This window comes from Perca flavescens, chromosome 5 (assembly GCF_004354835.1).
Source record: "Perca flavescens isolate YP-PL-M2 chromosome 5, PFLA_1.0, whole genome shotgun sequence".
NCBI lineage: Eukaryota > Metazoa > Chordata > Actinopteri > Perciformes > Percidae > Perca > Perca flavescens.
Window position 1 is genome coordinate 5,966,825 of NC_041335.1, and position 20,962 is coordinate 5,987,786.

At 42.0% G+C, this 20,962-nt stretch overlaps 1 protein-coding gene across 1 annotated transcript in view; it reads left to right on the top strand.

The window, feature by feature from the left end:
* Positions 1-2,239: 2,239 nt before the first annotated feature.
* Positions 2,240-20,962, top strand: part of abcb9 (ATP-binding cassette, sub-family B (MDR/TAP), member 9) — a 58,560-nt gene continuing 39,837 nt past the window's right edge. Inside the window, exons 1-10 of the mRNA XM_028577664.1 lie at positions 2,240-2,770; positions 2,804-2,933; positions 5,650-5,764; positions 6,654-6,784; positions 6,889-7,094; positions 7,180-7,377; positions 7,512-7,640; positions 7,735-7,923; positions 10,467-10,640; positions 12,861-13,020. Coding sequence (XP_028433465.1) covers positions 2,240-2,770; positions 2,804-2,933; positions 5,650-5,764; positions 6,654-6,784; positions 6,889-7,094; positions 7,180-7,377; positions 7,512-7,640; positions 7,735-7,923; positions 10,467-10,640; positions 12,861-13,020 — 1,963 coding nt within the window. The remainder of the gene's footprint in view (positions 2,771-2,803; positions 2,934-5,649; positions 5,765-6,653; positions 6,785-6,888; positions 7,095-7,179; positions 7,378-7,511; positions 7,641-7,734; positions 7,924-10,466; positions 10,641-12,860; positions 13,021-20,962) is intronic.

Here is a 20,962-nt window from a genome sequence, read left to right on the forward strand (position 1 = left end):
ACCACCTGGGTCTGCGGAGGTTTATAAATTCATGAAATGTCCAGTTTTCACTGTTTTTCATGGGACTGTTAAGCGTGTACTTAAACTGACTGGTGCTTTGCACACAATACTACGGTACTTTGTTGTGTGACGTAATTCCTGAGAGGCTGCCTTGTGGGCGGCTCTGAGACACGCACATACAGGGACCAGAGCAGACATACACAGGGACCAGAGCAGACAGGGACCAGAGCAGACAGGGACCAGAGCAGACAGGGACCAGAGCAGACATACACAGGGACCAGAGCAGACAGGGACCAGAGCAGACATACACAGGGACCAGAGCAGACAGGGACCAGAGCAGACATACACAGGGACCAGAGCAGACAGGGACCAGAGCAGACATACACAGGGACCAGAGCAGACAGGGACCAGAGCAGACATACACAGGGACCAGAGCAGACATACACAGGGACCAGAGCAGACAGGGACCAGAGCAGACAGGGACCAGAGCAGACATACACAGGGACCAGAGCAGACAGGGGAGCAGCATTGCACACAAAATGCCAAAGCGTTTCCTGGTCCAGATCTCCCACCGTGGTCGGAAAACACAGGGGAGACACTTTGTTTCTCTCACTGTGATTCTAGAGTCGTACTCGCTCGCCGTCACTCTCACTTCTCCCCCGCTCTATGACTAAAACAAGACTAGTGCAGCTAGTGCAGCTTCACAGTTGAACGGCAAAAGAAATGTCCCACGTACCGTCCCGGTCGGGACCGGACAAGTGGGAGGCGGAGTGCACCGTGTGCAAAGCTGGCACATATGTTTCAGTGTCTTTATTATTTATCTTATTACATTGAAAAGGTATTAAGAGATATTTTGTTGAAGCTGGACTTTCTAACACAGAAGAGGTCATATTTAGAACATTATTTCATATTATTTATTTATTTTAAAATAGAGCTATTATTTTGTTACAGGTTGTTACAGATTTTATTTTATTTTATTAGAAGTTATTTTTGCACCATTGAGGCATAATAAAGCATGTTCATTAACCTCTGAGAAGCCTGTCTGGATTTGTCTCGAGGCCAGACCCAGTGTCCTCTTTTTTGGAAATCAAAATATGGTCACCCTATTATATCCTATTTTACTCGCCCTGAAATGAGTTTATAGTGAACTATCATAATCACTTCCCCCCTTTGACAAAATATTATATCAGCCCTTTATATTATAATAATAATAATAATATTATAATAATGATAATTTTATATTATAATAATTGGGTTTAACAAAACGTCACTTTCACTGAGAGAAAGTCCTCTCAATACATTGTGGACGATCACAAAATGTTTCAACATAATTTTGGTGTTTTTGACCCGCAGCTCTTGAACACTCACTAATACCTGTTGGGAGCATAGACTGTTGGGAGGAGCCACACAACGTTTACTTCCTCAAGAAGTCGGATAGATAAAACACAAAAAGCGGAAATTCTGAAAATTTTGAAATTCTGCCTCCTTTTTCCGCGCATTGAAACCACTGTGCGTCTATTCATTTCATGGGAAATGTGCATGTTTGGCAGTTTGCATGGGTTCTCAGGTTCTCAGGGAGACGCAGCTTGCTCACTTTTAAGTGACTCATCAACCAGGTACTTAAATAGACTCAATTACCATACACTTTACGCAGACTACAATTAGGCTACAGACTCACCGAGTTAACATTGGGAATTCCAAATAGGGATAAGTGGGAAATGAGTCTATAATTTTTTTTAAATACAAGGCCACTCGGGTCTGTTTTGATTATGTGAACATGGTGAGGGCGAGGGGGTATCTCTTTTTCTTAATGTCATTTCGTGGCTGACAGGTGTTTAGGGTCTAGATCTCAGTGCTGTATAGACGATCTTTGTTACCGGTGTCTACTTTACACTAACATCATGGTTCACTCTCACAAACCTAACGTGACTCAGGTTGAGGCGTAGATGCTGTGTATTAGCGTGCCGTGTACCATATTTACGCAGCTGTGTATTTTATTATGAATAGAAAGAGAATACAGTAAAAGAGTGAATACCTGGAATTCCTGGGCGGACCGTTCAAAATAAAAGTAGGTGTAAAGAAATAACTACAGTCATTTATGTGTCTTCTGAGTGATCGTTGTGTGTATCACTATGTGTCCACTTGGGAGTGGCTAGATACTTTTATATATATATATTTTTTTAACACTCGTAGTAGCCTACTTATGATAACTTTCTGAATAACTATCTTGATAAGCAGCATGGGCATCAGAGTAGCTGTGAGCTGCACTGTGTTGTATACCCTACTGGACGTGGTTGTCACCACTGTCATATACACACACCGATCACACTTGAGCATATTCAGAAATGATGCCCTGAACTTTAACATCCTCCAGTCAGCATTGGACCTCTGGGGGACTGTGCTGCTCAGAGCCTCCCTCCTGCTAGGAGCCTCCATAGGGGTGTCATGGAATAGAAAAGACGGCCCACCGAGGGTCGCAAAACTCACCACCCTCATTGTCCTCACCTGCCTGATCGTCGCCACCTACGCCCTGGCCAAGATGCTGATACTGAGCGAGCTGGGGCCTCTGAGCCACCAGCCCTGGATCCTGAGCCTGATATGTTGGACTTGTGCCTCTTCTCTGGGTGTCCTGCTGCTCTGGAGACTGCTGGGGAGGGAGTCCAACTCGGCCAGCAGTCACTACAACAGCAGCAGCAGCAGCGGTGGAGGAAAAGGGGCCTCCCAGGACACTGACAAGCTGATGGAGACAGCTGGTGAGGAGGAGCAAGAGGTGGGGTTTGAGAGGAGGAAGAAGGAAAAAGAGGAGGAGGAGGGAAGCCAGGAGAAGGAGAAGACCAGCTCTGGGGCTACACTGGGACGTCTGCTGCTCTACTGCAGAAAGGATGGTGGGCTGCTCTCTGTAGCCGTCCTCTTTCTCATCATCTCAGCTGTGTGTGAGTGTCTCCTTGGTATAGTATTATAAACCAGTCCAGTCAAAGTGTTTAATCTTGTCCGTTACAAATGGGGCTTGGTATCGTTTAAAAATGTCGATACCAATGCCAAAACCACAGGGACGTGCACAGACATTTGGAGTGGCTATTGCTCTAACCTGGAAAAAAAGGCACCATCATTTCTGCTTGAAGCACTTCAGTTAAATCCTGGAAATATAACATATATGCTTTAAGCCAAGGGTGTCAAACTCAACAAACTGTATAGTTTATTGACATGCTTTATTTAATAAAAAAAAGTAAAATATCTTTGACTGTATTATTGCATGTGTTATATAGCCTTCTCACATAGAGTTTGGTCCACATAAAGCCTGAAAAAGTCAGCTAAAAATGTCCTTAGCCATCATAGAATTTAGCAAATCAATGCATTCTGATTACATTTTTACAAGCAGGCTACCACACAGCCAACTCACAACAGCCTTTTTCACAGGCCTGAATATACAATCTGGAAATTTCTGCGTCTCAAAAAATGTGCAATTCAAAATTGATTCATAGAATTCAAAAAATGTATTCATATTTTTTAATAAAACAAAAATATATTTTTTTAATTGTATGTCTACTGCAATCACATGGGAAAAGTAACTACATTTACATACTGTGAATTGTTTTTTTAATCGAGAATCATTTTGAATTGAAAATCGATTTTGAATCGACTCTTGAGACTAAAAATCGATATAGAATCGTGACATTTTCTGAATCGTGCACCCCTAGAACCTAAGTTGATATGCGAGCCGGATCCAAATGTGTGAGGGGACGGATTTGTCCCGCGGGCCTTGAGTTTGACACATTTACTTTAAGCACTTAGTTCAATTATGTAAGCATTAGCTACATATACATATGCGGAGTTCCCTCCCCTTCCGGTGGACCTCATGGGACCTTAATTCAGAAAAAATATGCACGGTAGTGAATGGGGAGAGAAAAATTATTTTTTGATCCTGTTTGAATTGAGCCATGGATTACATATATGACGTACGTCAATTTAAAAGATAATTTTTCAACAGAATAAAGTCTCAGTTTATTGTAGGTTTGTCGTATGACCACTTAGTTTAGTGTGAAACTGCTCAGTGAACTAGCTACACTCTTGTCTCGCACAATTTGCCTCACCTAGTGTAGAATATTAGCAGTTAAAGTTGTATTTTGTGCTCATAAAAGAGCTGTGTGCAGTCATTGAGGAACTGGTTCGAGGAAATGTCTCTGACACATAGAAGGTTAAGCTTAACCTTTAACTATAGTTTAAGTTTTTATGGCATAAGAATGCATTGTGTACAGATAAACAGAAGCAGAAGAACAGGAAAAGGCAGTTCAAGTTAAAAGAATAGAAGAGGAAGTTGCACCAAACAGAGGCCCTGACCTTGTTCTGTGTGTTTGTGAAAGATAACGGTTTCTGTCTAGAAACTAGGAGACCCCCTTAGATTGGAGTTCATTCGAACCGAGATCCTGGTGGGCCGGGCTCTGACTTGATGTCTGCTGCTAGGGAAACTTAGACTCTTATAATTAAACAGTTCGACAATAATCTGTGACTTTCTTGACTTAGAAAATTATCTTTTAAACTGACAAACATCATATGTGTAATTCATGGCTCAATTGAAACAGGATAAAAAAAATTGGTCTTTCCCCGTTCAATACTGTTCATATTTTTTCCAAACATCACACATTAGATTAGATTCGATTCAACTTCATTTTCATTGTGCAGTGTATAAGTACAAAGACCCAGCCCTAGTTACAAAGGTTTGCAACACTCATGTGCAGTAGTTCAGTGTCTTGGCAATTGTGTTTAAAGGTGCTCTCATGGGGGTAAGCTTCTCCTCGGAACGCGTAGCTCCTATGGCGCCATTTTGATGCTAACAAGCCAGCCCCTCCCGTTAGCATTCCATTGACTGCCATTCATTTTGGTGCCACTTTGACAGCAAATAACTACATCTGAAGCGTTTAAAGACTCTATTTGTTCACTGTTTATTTCTAAAGAAACATGACAATGTATAAAAGGCTCCATTACCTTGTACCTCACGTTATGGCTCCGTAGCAGACGTTTTTGTAAAAACAGGCTAATGATTGTGTCATACCACACGACTTACTGTCGCACAGTAGAGGAATTACCATATAGTACAGGAGAAACTCGCAGGCAGTTTCGACTAACATTAGCTGTTTAAGTTTAATTACTAATGTTAACAAGCTTTTTAGTTAGCAATAATTAGCCGGTGCCTATATTTTCTCAGTCAATCTTTGGGTCTATGAACTATCAGAAAATAGAAAAAAAATGTCCATCTCTAAAATATTTCACAAGGGGACTCAAAGTTTCTTATTTTCTTCAGTTTATTATCACATAAGACAAAGTAAAGCAGCAAATCCTTACAACCGAGTAGCTGGAAACAGAGAAGCTCTAATATACCTAAACGATTAATTGATTATCAAAATAGTTGACAATAAAAAAAAAAATTGTTGGTCAACTAATTGGTTAAGTGACTTATTAATTCAGCCTTACTGTTAAACTTATTTGACAGAATTTCAGAATTTCTTTTTAAAAACAAATGTCTTATAGTTTTCACTAAGCATCTTGATAATTAATGGCATGTAGGACAGTTTATGATGCGTATGAAAAGTCATTTCCACTAAGACCCAAAAATTCCTGCATTATATTTTGGCCTCTCTCTCTAACCTGCAGGTGAGGCTTTCATACCGTACTACTATGGGAAAGCAATTGATAGCATTGTGGTTGACCAGAGCATGGTGCACTTTGCTAAGCCTGTGATCACACTGTCAGTGCTGGCCTTTGTCAGGTGAGTATCAGGAGACCATCAGAAGATGTGATGTGTGTCATCACTAGGCCCAAAACGGAATCTGTAGATTTCTGTTTTTTTTACTCAAAGGGTAACTTTGTTTTGTTCAACCTGGACCCCATTTTCCTATGTTTTTGTGTGTAAGTGACTGATGTGATCAACAATCTTGGAAACTGGTCTAGTATTGAGCGACCCTGTGACCGGGGTAAAAAAAAAAAAAGACATCCTTAGAATGCCTAACCACAATGTTGTCAGACACTTAGAATAATAAGACTGTCAGTGGCAAAACGAGCACTTTAGTGGACGTAAATTGAAGGTGCGCAATTGCCCATTTATGTTACATTGCAGCTTTTTTCGCTGACTGCCAACTGCAGCGATCTTGCTTAATACTGGACCAATGTCAACAATTGTTGTACCCATCAGTCACTTAGACTCAAAAACATAGGAAAATAGGGTCCATGTTAGAGCTGTGCAATATATCGATATTATATCGATATCGTTATATGAGACTGGATGTTGTCTTAGATTTTGGATATCGTAATATCGTGATGTGACATAAGTGTTGTCTTTTCCTGGTTTTAATGGCTGAATTACAGTAGAGTGATGTAATTGTTTGAATTTACTGGACTGTTCTAGCTTATCTATTATTTGCCTTAACCCACTTAGTTACACATTAATGATGATTATTTATCAAAAATCTCATTGAGTAAATATTTTTTTGTAAGCACCAGTTGTCAACCCTACAATATCGCCGCAATGTCGATATCGAGGTATTTGGTCAACAATATCGTGATATTAGATTTTTTCCATATCGCCCAGCTCTAGTCAATGTTGAAAAAAAAGAAAGTTACCCTTTAAATGCTTTGTGACACCTTTGCCCTCTCCTCAGTTCCCTTGGAATGGGAGTACATGGAGGAGTCTTCACTCTGACGATAGCTAAATTAAACCTTCGGCTTAGGAACCATCTCTTCAGAACTCTTATGAGGCAGGAAATTGGCTTTTTTGATGAAAACCATACAGGTGATATGTATGTGATATCTGCACTATTGTTTTCTCCCCGTGTGGGGGTCTTCTTCAATAGAGCAGTCCTTCTAATGTTATTTCATGCCGATATCACCTCATAGGTGACATCATTTCACGTCTGTCAGCTGACACCACCCAGATGAGTGACCTCCTTTCCCTGAATATCAACATCTTCCTGCAAAGCACCATCAAGGGCATTGGCATCTTCATCTTCATGTTTGGGATGTCCTGGAAGCTCACACTGGTGGCCATCATGGGATTTCCTTTCATTGCCATTGTCTCTGAACTTTATGGCAATTACTACAAGGTAAAGTATATTTGTGTATGTGTAAATCATTTTATATACAGATGCAATTAAATTAACGTTTTGTATTTTTTTTTTTCTATTTAAGAAATTGACCAAAGAGGTGCAAACAATCCTTGCAGATGCCAATAAAGTTGCAGAGGAAACCATTTCATCCATGAGGACAGTACGGAGCTTTGCCAACGAATGTGGGGAGGCCGAGTCCTACTATGGCAAGCTTTTGGTCATGTTCCAGCTCAACAAAAAACAAGCCCTGGCCTATGCTGGCTACATGTGGTCCAGTAATGTAGGTATCAGCAGTTGTCCATTCAGATGAAGATTTCAAACTCTAAACCTGTTTTTAGATTTTTATCTAACTAACTAATACAGTAGCTGTATGTTACACTGTTGGCATCAATATGATCTCTGTGTGTTTTTCAGATCTCAGAGCTTGCTTTAGAGGTTGTTATCCTCTACTATGGCGGCCACCTTGTAATAACTGGTCAGATGAGTAGTGGTGCCTTGATATCTTTTTTCATATACTTGCTTGAACAGGGAGAATGTCTTCAGGTGTTTCATCATTTTTATAAATATAATTTTCATTATACGTGTGTATGAAGACACGTAACCCCTAAACAAAAGTCATGTGTGGTTTACTTTATAGAATATTGCATCAGTGTACACAGGCCTCATGCAGGGAGTTGGAGCTGCTGAGAAGGTTTTTGAGTACCTGGACAGGAAACCCAAACACCCAGCTGATGGCACAGAGGCTCCAGACACATGCACCGGTGTGGTGGAATTTAAAGACATCAAGTTTGCCTATCCAACACGCCCTGACACTGAAATTCTCAAGGTTTGTTCTCAGGGATCTTGCTGCCATCATGTGTTGATAAACTGTACAACTCTTTGGCTCCCACTCCTAGTCTCGCATTGCTAGACCTATATCCACAGCGCTGTGGTGTAAGATCTGGCTACATCACACATGAGATTAGATTCGATTCAACTTAATTGTCATTGTGCAGTGTACAAGTACAAAGACAGCGAAATGCAGTTTGCTTCCAACCAGAAGTGCAAAAAAAAGTGCAATGCGATATACAAGTATAGACAGGTGGTGCATAGGCAGGACAAGAAATATATTGCAGTGTTATAAGAGCAGAATAAATATGGCTATGTAATATGAACAATGTATGAACAACCTGTACAGATATGTGCAATGTAGTAGCAGTGACATTATACTAGTAGTAAGAATAATATGGATAAAGATATATGCAGTGTATTAACAGAACAGGGCTTAGTAGGTTAAATTGTCACTGGGATGCAGAGCTAGAGTTCAGTAGGGTGCAGGAAAGAAGCTTCCTCTGAACCTGCTGGTGCGGGTGCGGAGAGAGAGTGGGGTGAACAGGCTGTGGTTGGGGTGAGAGCAGCATTTGATGATGTTGCACGCCTTGCGCAAGCATCACTTGCCCTGGATGGTCTTGATGGAGGGGAGTGAGGAACCGGTGATGCATTTTCACCACCCTCTGCAGTGCTTTCCGGTCATGGGCAGAGCAGTTGCCATACCAAACTGTGACACAGTTGGTGAGGATGCTCTTGGTGGTGCAGCGGTAGAAGTTCTCCAGGATCTGAGGAGACAGGTGGACCTTCTTGAGTCTCCTCAGAAAGAAGAGACGCTGGTGAGCCTTCTTGATCAGGGTAGAGGTGTTGAGGTTCCAAGAGAGGTCCTCAGAGATGTGAACACCCAGAAACTTGAAGCTGATGACACGCTCCACGTCAGTCCCGTTGATGAGAATGGGGGTGTGTGTGCCAGCTTTAGACTTCCTGAAGTCCACAATGAGCTTTTTGGTCTTCTTGGTGTTGAGAGCCAGGTTGTTGTCAGTGCACCACAAGGATAGATGCTGTACCTCCACCCTGTAGGCCGTCTCATTGTTGTTGCTGATGAGACCAATCATCATAGTGTCGTCTGCAAACTTTACAATAGTGTTAGAGCCATGTACAGGTGTGCAGTCGTAGGTGAAAAGGGAGTAAAGGAGAGGGCTCAGCACACATCCCTGTGGTACGCCGGTGTTCAGGGTGATTGTTGAGGAGGTGTGATTATCTAACCTCACAGACTGAGGTCTGTTTGTTAGGAAGTCCAGAATCCAGTTACAGAGGGAGGTATTGATGCCCAGTTCACTGAGTTTGGTGATAAGTTTGGAGGGGATGATGGTGTTGAATGCTGAACTAAAGTCAATGAACAGCATTCTCACATAGGTGTTGCTATTGTCAAGGTGGGACAGGGCAGAGTGAAGTGCCATTGAGATGGCATCCTCTGTGCTCCTGTTCTGACGGTAGTCGAATTGGAAGGGGTCCAGTGAAGGTGGTAAGCAGGTCTTGAGATGTGCATGGGAACAACAATCTTCCAGTATAGGTGAAAAAACGCCCTGGGTTGTTTGCATTTCTTTAAACCAATCACAATCGTCTTGGGGCGGCGCTAATAGTGCGTTCCATTTACCTTGGAAGCAGAAGCAGGGAATGACATCACACCCAAGGTGGAAGCGTTTCCATTTACAAGTCGGATTTTCACTGTTTTCATTAGCTCTAGCCAGGTTAGCCATTGTTAGCAATGCCAGTTTATTACAACGCATTAATTCAATTAAATTTTCAATTCAATTTTATTTATAGTATGGAATCATAACAAGAGTTATCTCAGGACACTTTACAGATGGAGTATGTCTAGACCACAATCTATAATTTTCAAAGACCCAACAATTCCAGCAATTCCCCAAGAGCAAGCATTTGGCGAGGAAAAACTTCCTTTTAGGGAGAAACCTTGGACAGACCCAGGCTCTTGGTAGGTGGTGGCTGACGGGGCCGGTTGGGGGTGTTATGAACAGTGGCAATTATAGTCACAATTAGAGATGACCCGATACCATTTTTTGCTTCCTGATACTGATTCCGATACCTGAACTTGTACCGATTGTACCGATCTGATACCAGTGTGTCATAGATTTTATTATTTTTTAACAGCTGTATACTACAATGCATGTATGGATGTGATAGGATTTCTATCTTTGTTGTCAGTCTGGCGTAGCAGGGCACTGCACGGCGTAGCAGGGCGATTACATTAGCATTACGCCGTTTTTGTGCATACAAACAGCGTAACAACATTTGAACGTTGTTGTGTAAGACTGATCTAGTGAGACACAAATAACAGTGTCAGGAATACAGTTCTGCGGGAGTCATGCACCACTGCAATTTTTATATTATTTGAACATAATAATAGCTATATTTGAAGATAATTCAATGATGTGCGAATATCAACAATTGATAACACCAAACCAAAAATATCAGTTGCCCTTTAGACTCGAAACCCCCTAATTTCTTTACTATATTTCAACTTTGTGATGTGTTTTGCAGGGAGTGTCATTCACTTTGCGGCCTGGGGAGGTGACCGCCCTCGTGGGTCCTTCAGGCAGTGGAAAGAGCTCCTGCGTGAGTCTGCTGGAAAACTTCTACCTTCCTCAGCAAGGCCAAGTGCTGCTGGATGGAAAGCCCATTCACACCTTCCGGCACGACTACCTCCACTCCAAGGTCAGACCACATCAGTGGGATTGATGGAGTTCAACATTTAGAACGATTGCTATGACAATTTTTTCAATACTTTTAACAACTTTCCTAAACGCTTAACACAGTTAGCACAACATCGGTCTGTGTAGGCTATACAGTTAACACATTTCTTGTTGCTTTGACACAAATTGCATACAGTTAACACAAATTTAAAATGCTTGAAAATCTTTTACAAACAAGCTCAACCAATACCAAAACAATGGATATGTACTGCCAAATTCACAAATGCTTTCACACTGTAAGTCAGAACAGATAACATCATGTTCTAAACCTAACTTATAGGCTAAAGTGAAAGTGAACAGCTGTTCACAAATAAACACAAATATATCCCCTGCATTTTATTCCATTGCTACTGAGAAACCGCTGATTGAAGCTATGCAAATAGACCAATCACAGCTGATTCCCATCTAGGAAACACTCTCAGGTTCTTTCAATCGCATGACCATATGTTGTACGTAAAAGAGGACCTATTTGGGCTGATTTTGTGTGGAAAAGGAACAATAAAGTAGCCTGGGTAAACCCTGACAAACTTCCGGGCAAATTTGAGATTTGCTCTGCAAGTCAGTCTGTCCAAGAGCCCATTCAAGCCCATTTCCAATGTCCCCAAAATCGAGGCACCAATCACAACCGCTGAGGCGGGTTTTACACCAATCCCAACCGTTGAGGCAGGCTTTACGCGACGACTATAGCGCAGCAATGGCGAGCAGCTTTTTGTTTACATTCAACATGACGACTACCGAAGCGCAGCGTCACCCGGATCCTTGATCTGATTGGTTGAAGGACTATCCATTTGCGCCCAGAGGCATTTGAGCGCCGTCCGTTGGTGACGCCCCTTTGGAAATGAGCTGTGAATGAACCTTTCCCAGACCCACTCTCAGTTACAACTGAAAAGGGTCTGGTGTCAACCAGGCTAACAATAAAAATGAACACAAAGAAAGTAAGAAAAATTCGAAGGAAGACGAATACATAGACAATTCTGTCTCTGTCTTCTTTTTTTCTATAAAGCTACTCTGAGATGGGTCATTCATTTTTTAGTATTGAACAAAACAAAAATGTAGAGAGGCTTCAAGAGAAACTTCAGTGTAAAACACAATCTATGATCAATAACATATACTATTGTCTATTGTATAAGGGCAGACCTGACACATAAAATAATGCAGTTTCTGTAATTCCATCTGATGTTAGTTTTTTGTTTGACATTGTGCTATGATTGACTAAATGTGCTTGTTGGAAGAGACCGTGTGTTAGTGTTTTGGAAGAATTATTTGATGTTTGCATTGTTTGGTAGACTTTTTTTTTATTGTGTATTGTGTTAGTGAATTGTTGTATTTTGAAAATTAGTGTTAGAGTTTAGTTTTCAATGTGTGATTTTGAGCATGAAATTAACTGTTTTGCCAGCTGTGTGTTGTAGATGTGTTGGTGCCTTAAGAGCTTAGGAAAGTTGTTAAAAGTATTGAAAAAATTGTCACAGCGATCGTAAAAAACTGTAAAGTTTAATACTTGCATATTCTTTATTTATCTTATTGTCAACAAATCAAACAAATGAAAAGACCAAAACTACTAGTCTGACTCCGTACTTTCCAACTTTCCTTCCCTGTTTGTGGCACTTAAACCCAAACCAAGATTGTGGTTCCCATCAGAAATTTAGACACAAAAGCATAGACAAATAGGGTCCAGGTTGAAAAAAAACCTAAACCCTTTAATATCAACCACTTTTTGGCAGCTGTCAGAACTAAAACGAGAATTTTTTGTAACATTAATTAAATCATAATTTCGAAGTGAAACATTAGGTAAACTAGGAATACAGGCTCCATTTACTTTAGATAGCACAGACAACTGATATGGGGTTTTTTTAGATTATTTTTGGGCATTTCCTCCTTTAATCACTGGGACAGCTTAGATATGAAAGGGGAGAGAGAGAGGGAAGACATGTAGGAAATCGCCACAGGTCAGATTCAAACCCTGCTCCTCTGCGTCGAGGAATAAACCGCTACATGTGGGCACGCGCTCTACCAACTGAGCTACCCGGGCACCGTTTTTAATAGTTTTTGGACAACAGAACTCTATGGCACAGAGGAATAAGATATATCAGACTTTTGCTACATACTTGTTACTGGGATCAGTTCATTGTTGGTTAAGGTCTTTCACACATAAAACCATCCATTTGTTATTTTGTTTCTGCAGGTAGCTCTTGTGGGCCAAGAGCCTGTGCTGTTTGCCCGGACGGTCGAGGAGAACATCACCTATGGCCTGACTGACGTCCCAATGGAGACTGTGGTGCAGGCTGCCATCAAGTCGAATGCTCACGATTTTATCACCTCCCTCCCTACAGGCTATGGAACAAGTAATTATTATTTATATGTGTTCATTTAGTGGTCAGCCGTTGATGTATTCGTAAAAAAAAAGATAGATAAGCCAAGACAGACACTCAGTCAGTAATCATAAAAAAGTTATATTATATTTTATGAAGCTCAGCGTAAATTCTTTCAGGAAGACTTCTACACTTCATCGACCTCTCTCTTCTAAACCTCATCAGCTGTTTCGAGGCGTTCACTTTTCAGTTAAACCAACCAGAATTGGCCATGAATTTCATGAGCCTATCATAGCATGGCATCCCTGATTTAAATCTGTTCATCTCTCTGCTGCGGTCAGTTATCATTTCAGGCAAAGCGTGCAACTGGAAAATGTTCACTTCACCTTTTCGCAACCGGTGTCTCGTGGCGGTAGCAGCTGATGTCTATCCTCAGAGGAAAGACTCTCTTCTCGCACTCGTTCCTGCTCAAGCAGCCTCTTCTGCTGCTCAGATGGATACACGCGGGTTATAACCGGTAGCAACCTGGCAGCGCTAAATGCAGTCCAGCAAGTTACTCACACACGCCTGCAGTTCCTGGGGATGTTTGCCTCGGTCGACAGCGCCTAATTGCCGCACGACCCTGCTCCGACCTGCACAGCACTGGCCTCCAGCCACCCAACACTCAAGCCGTCGGCGCTGAACACGACTCCAGTCGGTTCCGTCACGGCAGAGGACCCGGCACGTTCAAGTCAGCTGGAACATCTAAGTTAAGCATGTCTCGTCGGGCTGCGTTTCTTTTCATTTGTGTTGCCACCCACCGTAAATGCGGATTGGGCTGCTGTGAACTATAGTTCCAGTCGCTGTCTAAACTTTGGTTTTCAGTCGCGGCTTCCCCTGTCTCTCGGGGGTTTAATTACCGTAACTTCTTTAATGGTGCTGTAGGTAGGATTGTGAAGATCCAGGACTTAGCCAAAGAATCGAATCGACAACATCAACAACTTCTCATCTTAAAGTACTCCGACGCGTTTCGGCATACAAGCTTTCGTCAGGGAGTCAATCAATTTCCAAAACAGGAAGAGACCTTCTTATACTGCTTTCAAACAGACCAATCAAGAAACACAACCAATGAAAAAGCCTTCATTTTGGTAGAGGAAGGTTCAGAGTTGTAGGATTATAGAATGACCACTAGATGTCCTCATTGGTCATAAATAGACCAGTGTATTTGACTTGAAACCAAGGTAAAATTCAAAATTCAAAACATGTACAGCACAAATAGAAATAGAAATGGACCCAATTGAAAAATAAACAATATGGTCTTAAAGAAAAACACTTCATTTAGGCCTGGATAACTAGTAGCCTGCAGTTTATCAATCCAGAAACTTTCTCTCTGGTTTAGTTGTTTTTGTCTGTCCCCTTTCCTCAGTGACAATGGAATATGATCAATTCCACAGATCTGTACGGTCGATGGATAACTATTATGGTGTTCCCTGTGTGCCTCGCCATAGGATAGTTCATGTTTTCCGTGCGAATTGCATATTTAGGTTCTGCCAAACGGTCCTGTAAACGCCTCTTAGTCCTTCCTATATAGAACACTTTGCATTCAGGGCATTCCAGTCTGTATATAACAAATACTGTTTTACAGCTTATGAAGTGGTTGATAGTGAACTGTTTTAGGGATACAGTATCAACAAAGGTTTTAGACTGTAATACATTTGTACAATGATTACAGTGTTGACATTTATATGACCCTTTGGGTTTAGATCCCAACCAAGTTTGTTGGCCTTCTGGTTTCAAATGGCTGCGGACCAGTTTCTCTCGAACTGTAGGACATCTCCTGAAAGTGACCAAAGGTGGCTCAGGAAACAACTGGCCAAGCACCTCATCACTTTCAATAATACCCCAATGTTTTGTTATTATTCTCTTAATCTGGTCTGCCTCTGTACTATATGTGGTAACAAAAATGGGTCTATCTTTTGTTGGCTTAGGTGGATTTCTTTGTAGAAGTGATATCCTATTTGCAGACTTAGCCCAGCTGTATGCTTCCTGGAGGGTTGTGTTTTTATAACCCCGTTCCTTAAAGTGTGACGTCATCTCTTTTGCTTTACACTCAAATGAATTGTCTAGGTCACAAATTCTCCTGACTCGCTGGAATTGTCCATATGGAACATTTTCCTTCAACCACTTGGGGTGGAAGCTTCTAGCATGAAGAATAGTGTTCCTGTCAGTAGGTTTTCTAAACACTGAAGTATGTAGTGCACCATGATCGTCTTTGAATATGGTAAGGTCAAGAAAATTAATATAATCTTTACTATATTCCAAAGATAGTTTAATGTTGGGGTTAATGTTATTCAAATAAACATGGAACTCTTTCATATCTGACTCTGAACCAGTCCAAAACAGACAAACATCATCAATGTAACGTCCCCACCACATAATGTTTTTAAAGAAGGCATTCTTTTCCTGATTTAAGACAAAATCTTCCTCCCATTTTCCCATAAATAGACCTGCATATGATGGGCTGTAACAGGCCCCCATAGCACAGCCTTTTATCTGTTTAAACGTCTTATCCTGGAAGATGAAGATATTATTATTCAATGTCCATTTAGTTAATGACAATAAAAAATCAGTGGGTGGTATTTCCGACTCAGGTCTCCTACTTAAAAATGTGTCAGAGCTGCAAGACCCTGTGTGTGTTCAATGTTTGTATACAATGCTTCTACATCCATAGTGACTAGATATGTATCAGAGCCTATGTTTTGTAGTTGTGTGATCTTATTCAGAACATCTGTGGTGTCTTGGACAAATGCTGGGAGTGAAGACAGACAGGGTTTAATAAAATAGTCAATAAACTTAGAGACTGGTTCAGTCAGACTATCATTACCAGAGATAACAGGTCTCCCTGGAGGGTTATCCACACACTTATGGATTTTGGGTAACATGTAGAATGATGCCACTCTTGGGTTTTCATTCCACAGAAAATCAAGTTCAGATTTAGAAATCCAGTCATTGTCTTTGGCCACATGTAGTAGTTGTTTCAATTCCTCTTTAAGAGACTCAATAGGGTTGAATGTCAGTGGTTGGTAAAACTCTGTGATGTTTAACTGACGATGAGCCTCTTTTATGTACATATCCTTTCCCCAAATTACTATGGCACCACCCTTATCTGCATTTTTAATTACTAGATCACTGTCTCTGGATAATGCTTCCAACGCCTTCTTTTCGGTGTGAGACAGATTACTCTGCTTAGGTGATCTTTTCTGGTTAAACAAATTTTCAATATCATAATTCACCTTTTTAGCAAATATATGTAATGCTGTATTCTGAACCAGTGGGCAAAAAGTTGATTTAGGCTTAAAAAGTCGCCTCTGGGAACAAACAACTGTCTGACCTGTGTCCATGGAACTTGCAGGTGTGGCCTGTGACTTGTACCAGGTCTTGAGGTGAAGATTCCTGTAGAATCGGAAGAGGTCGATCTTTGTATCAAATTCCTTTGCAGAGTAGGTTGGTGCAAAAGATAACCCTTTTGAAAGGACTTGGATGCTCTCTTCCGACATGGCTTTGCCAGAGATGTTAATCACGACTCGTGTCTGGTTCTGCTCCGTGTCCATCTGGGTTCCCAGTTTCTTTCTGCCTCTCCGCGTTCTCCTCTTCCTTTGCTTTTGCTCCTGTTTCTGCCACGTCCTCGGCCGTATCCTCGTCCGAGGATAAGGCCTGCTTCATGTAGTTCTACTGGAACATAGGGTCAGTTTCAGCAAATATGACAGAAAGTTAGTTTTATAAGTCTTACCTACTGCATCTTTAATATCCATCCATCCATCCATCCATCTTCGTCCGCTTATCCGGTGTCGGGTCGCGGGGGGAGCAGCTCCAGCAGGGGACCCCAAACTTCCCTTTCCCGAGCAACATTAACCAGCTCCGACTGGGGGATCCCGAGGCGTTCCCAGGCCAGGTTAGAGATATAATCCCTCCACCTAGTCCTGGGTCTTCCCTGAGGCCTCCTCCCAGCTGGACGTGCCTGGAACACCTCCCTAGATGCCCGAACCACCTCAACTGGCTCCTTTCGACGCAAAGGAGCAGCGGCTCTACTCCGAGCTCCTCACGGATGACTGAGCTTCTCACCCTATCTCTAAGGGAGATGCCAGCCACCCTCCTGAGGAAACCCATTTCGGCCGCTTGTATCCTGGATCTCGTTCTTTCGGTCATGACCCAGCCTTCATGACCATAGGTGAGGGTAGGAACGAAAACTGACCGGTAGATCGAGAGCTTTGCCTTCTGGCTCAGCTCTCTTTTCGTCACAACGGTGCGATAGATTGAATGCAATACCGCACCCGCTGCGCCCGATTCTCCGACCAATCTCCCGCTCCATTGTCCCTCACTCGCGAACAAAACCCCAAGGTACTTGAACTCCTTCACTTGGGGTAAGGACTCATTCCCTACCTGGAGAAGGCATTCCATCGGTTTCCTGCTGAGAACCATGGCCTCCGATTTAGAGGTGCTGATCCTCATCCCAACCGCTTCACACTCGGTTGCGAACCGATCCAGTGAGTGCTGAAGGTCGCAGGCCGATGATGCCATCAGGACCACATCATCTGCAAAGAGCAGCGATGAGATCCCCAGCCCACCAAACTGCAACCCCTCCCCACCCCGACTACGCCTCGATATCCTGTCCATAAATATTACAAACAGGATTGGTGACAAAGCGCAGCCCTGGCGGAGGCCAACCCTCACCTGAAACGAGTCCGACTTACTACCGAGAACCCGGACACAGCTCTCACTTTGGTCATACAGAGATTGGATGGCCCTGAGTAGAGACCCCCTCACCCCATACTCCCGCAGCACCTCCCACAGTATCTCCCGGGGGACCCGGTCATACGCCTTCTCCAAATCCACAAAACACATGTAGACCGGTTGGGCATACTCCCAGGCTCCCTCCAGGATCCTTGCGAGAGTGAAGAGCTGGTCCGTTGTTCCAGTGACATTGTTTTACTTCTAATAAAATGCATCAGGTTTAAGGGACCACATTAGGGAGGCCACATCTATTTTTCTTTGAAGGGCATATTAGGCAAGCTGCTTCTATCTTTTTTCAGACATTTGCTTATAATTTGCATGCTCTCAGACATCTTAGTTGACATTCTTAAATTCATGTGCACATTTGCGGTGGCAGATGACTCTTAACTGTTACTGTTAAACTAAAAGCCCTCTAGCGGTTCACTCCGTCTATGCTTCGGGGAATTGCAGAGAAGCAGCTCTTTTAAATATGCGAAAATATTTTGGTATAAGTTTCAGACTCTCTTCAACAATGTTTTATACATTTATAATATACGTATGTTGATTAGGCGATGGAGTAGCTTTCTTATGCATTCGTCACATACTCGTGACATGCTCTGGAGTTAAATCACTTTTCTAATACCTGGGCAGGTGTAACATTCTTTTCTTGATAGGGAAACAACATGCAATGTTAAAAGTTTCTTCTTCGGAGCTATCACAAATCATTATCAGTTAGTTCATTGCTGACGTCAAGCAGCGTGCTTGAGGCATTTATATTCTGCATCCGAAAATTTATTGTATATGTTCATCGTCATCTGCTGCTTGCCATACGTATTGTTTCGTGCCTTATGCTCACATCATTGGTAAGTAGCACTATATTCATTGTATCTGGTAAGTGGTCTATCAATACAAAGGTATTCTCAGCCACGAATTGCGTTTGTTGTTGTACAAAATGGTGTCATATCACCGTTGCCGGCTAATTGACAATTTTAATTGATTATTTAATTGTCTTATCAAACAGGCTGCAATCGCTTCGAATTCCGCTAACTACCTTCATCTTCATCACATTATCCGTGGGGGTCTTCATTGTGCTTCTTTTGTTTATTCATTATTTATTTGCAAAGATGTCTTTGTCAAAGTAACCTATCCCTTCAGCGTATTCAGAGCATTCTTTCAGGATTGCGCTGCTGCCAATCAGGCATTTCATCTACGTCCCTGCAACACTGCAGTGTTGTTCATCTTCCACCTAAACCTCCTACGGTAGCCCTATCGGCGCTGTGTTCTGCAAAACACAGATTTTTGGCTAATCCCTGGTAAGTGATGCATGGAACCGGTGGTAGGTCGAGTTTCATAATCACTACGCTATTTATTCACCTTTCTGGTCATGGCTGACCTCGACAGTTAGTCATGCGTCATTCACTGAGCGTAAAGACTCACTCATGGCCGTGTCAACCTCAGCGTGGAATATGCATCATAGTCGTTGTGACCTCTTCACTGTATCATGATCGTCAGGTCGACCTCTCATTCCATCACCTTTGAGCCTAATTGCAGTATCCTGTATGTCTGATTTTCTATTTCAATGTTACCTAGATATCTGCTGCTGCCTGCTAAAGGTAGGTAATTCGTTGTATTTACCCGGACACATTCAAATCACTTTTTAAAGGAATTGCCTTAGCACATTTCATCTTCTGTTGATTGCTGGTTTGATATTCACTTGCTTTTCACATACTTGTTAGGTGTTTATTGCTTCTCTGTCTTAACGCGCTAGCGTCAGCTTAGTATCGGAGTACTACGAAGGCGCTATAATTTAATGCGTGCAGTTGCTTTTTACTTTGTGCTTAATTTTAGTTTTTGGGGGGAATCCCTATACTGGCTATGGCAGCGGTAGATCCATCTTATCTGGCGAAGCGGTGGTTATTCATTGTTCTTTCATTGCACTTCTAACGGGATCTCATAATGTTCGAAGTCCTCATCATTGAGCATGTTTTACGTGTCCTTTTTCTTGCAGCATGGTTAAACTGACCTCTTATTTAGAGTGTGCTCAATGTAACCTCATCATCTATTGCAGCATAATTAACGTGATGTTATCACTGATGTTGAACATGGCCTAACTTCATGGCATCTGGCCTTTCATTCAAATCATTACTGCTTACAACATTCTAAACGTGGAGGTCGCTGCTCCATTTTGTTGCCCGCGCAGACACACTCTTCTGCTCTTTTAAATCCATGATAAATTCTATTGCTTAGGCCTCTTAGCTCCCTCGCATCATTACTTCTTACTCCTGGGAATTTCCCCGTCGAAATTTTGGTTTAGCCATCATTTAAAGCTAGTTCTCAAATCAAACGTTCACCTCAGCATTCAGGTCATTCATTTAGGATAGGGGCTGCTACTACTGCGGCAAATCAAGGTATCTCATGTACGTCTTTTTAACAACTTGTTTGATGGTCATCCTCTGCTACTTATCTTATATTCGTCCCGATGTCGACAACGTCCTCGCAAACCAGAGATCCATAAAGCCATAATTTTCTGATAAGCATTATATAGCCTATAACTGGTGGTGGTGTACTTCTCATGGTCACTGATTTTGCATTCTCACATTCTACGGAGTTAATCTTGCTCATTACTGCATTCTATCAATTTCTTCTAACTATATATAAAAAAAATGCTTTCGTCATACTTTCTGCCTATTGCCTTTTATTTTTGCCTCCCTGTTATGCTGGCCTGAATTGCTGTGATTTTATTTTCCTTTCTGTTTGCTGGCCGGAACTGCCATACCGGCTTGAATTGCCATGATTTTATTTTCCTTTCTGTTTGCTGGCCTGAATTGCCATACCGGCCTGAATTGCTGTGATTTTATTTTCCTTTCCGTTTGCTGGCCTGAATTGCCATACCGGCGCGAATTGCCGTGATTTTATTTTTCCTCCCTCTTATGTGGCCTGAATTACCACACCGGCCTGAATCACTATACAGATTTGTTGCTGCCCATTAAGTTAGGTATGTTTCCTTTCATGCCTTTCAATCACTAGTTCTCGTCACGTTTTGGGGTGGATATGCCTTGGTTTCTCTACCCTTTAAAATTATTTTCACAAGGATGGAGTCTAATCTCAGAAGACTCTGTACATTTCATATTATGCATATATACAAATAAACCTTTGCATATTTGCAACAAAGTCTCTCCTGATTGAAATACTAGTTTTCCTGTTGTGGTCTCCTGCTAGAATTCCC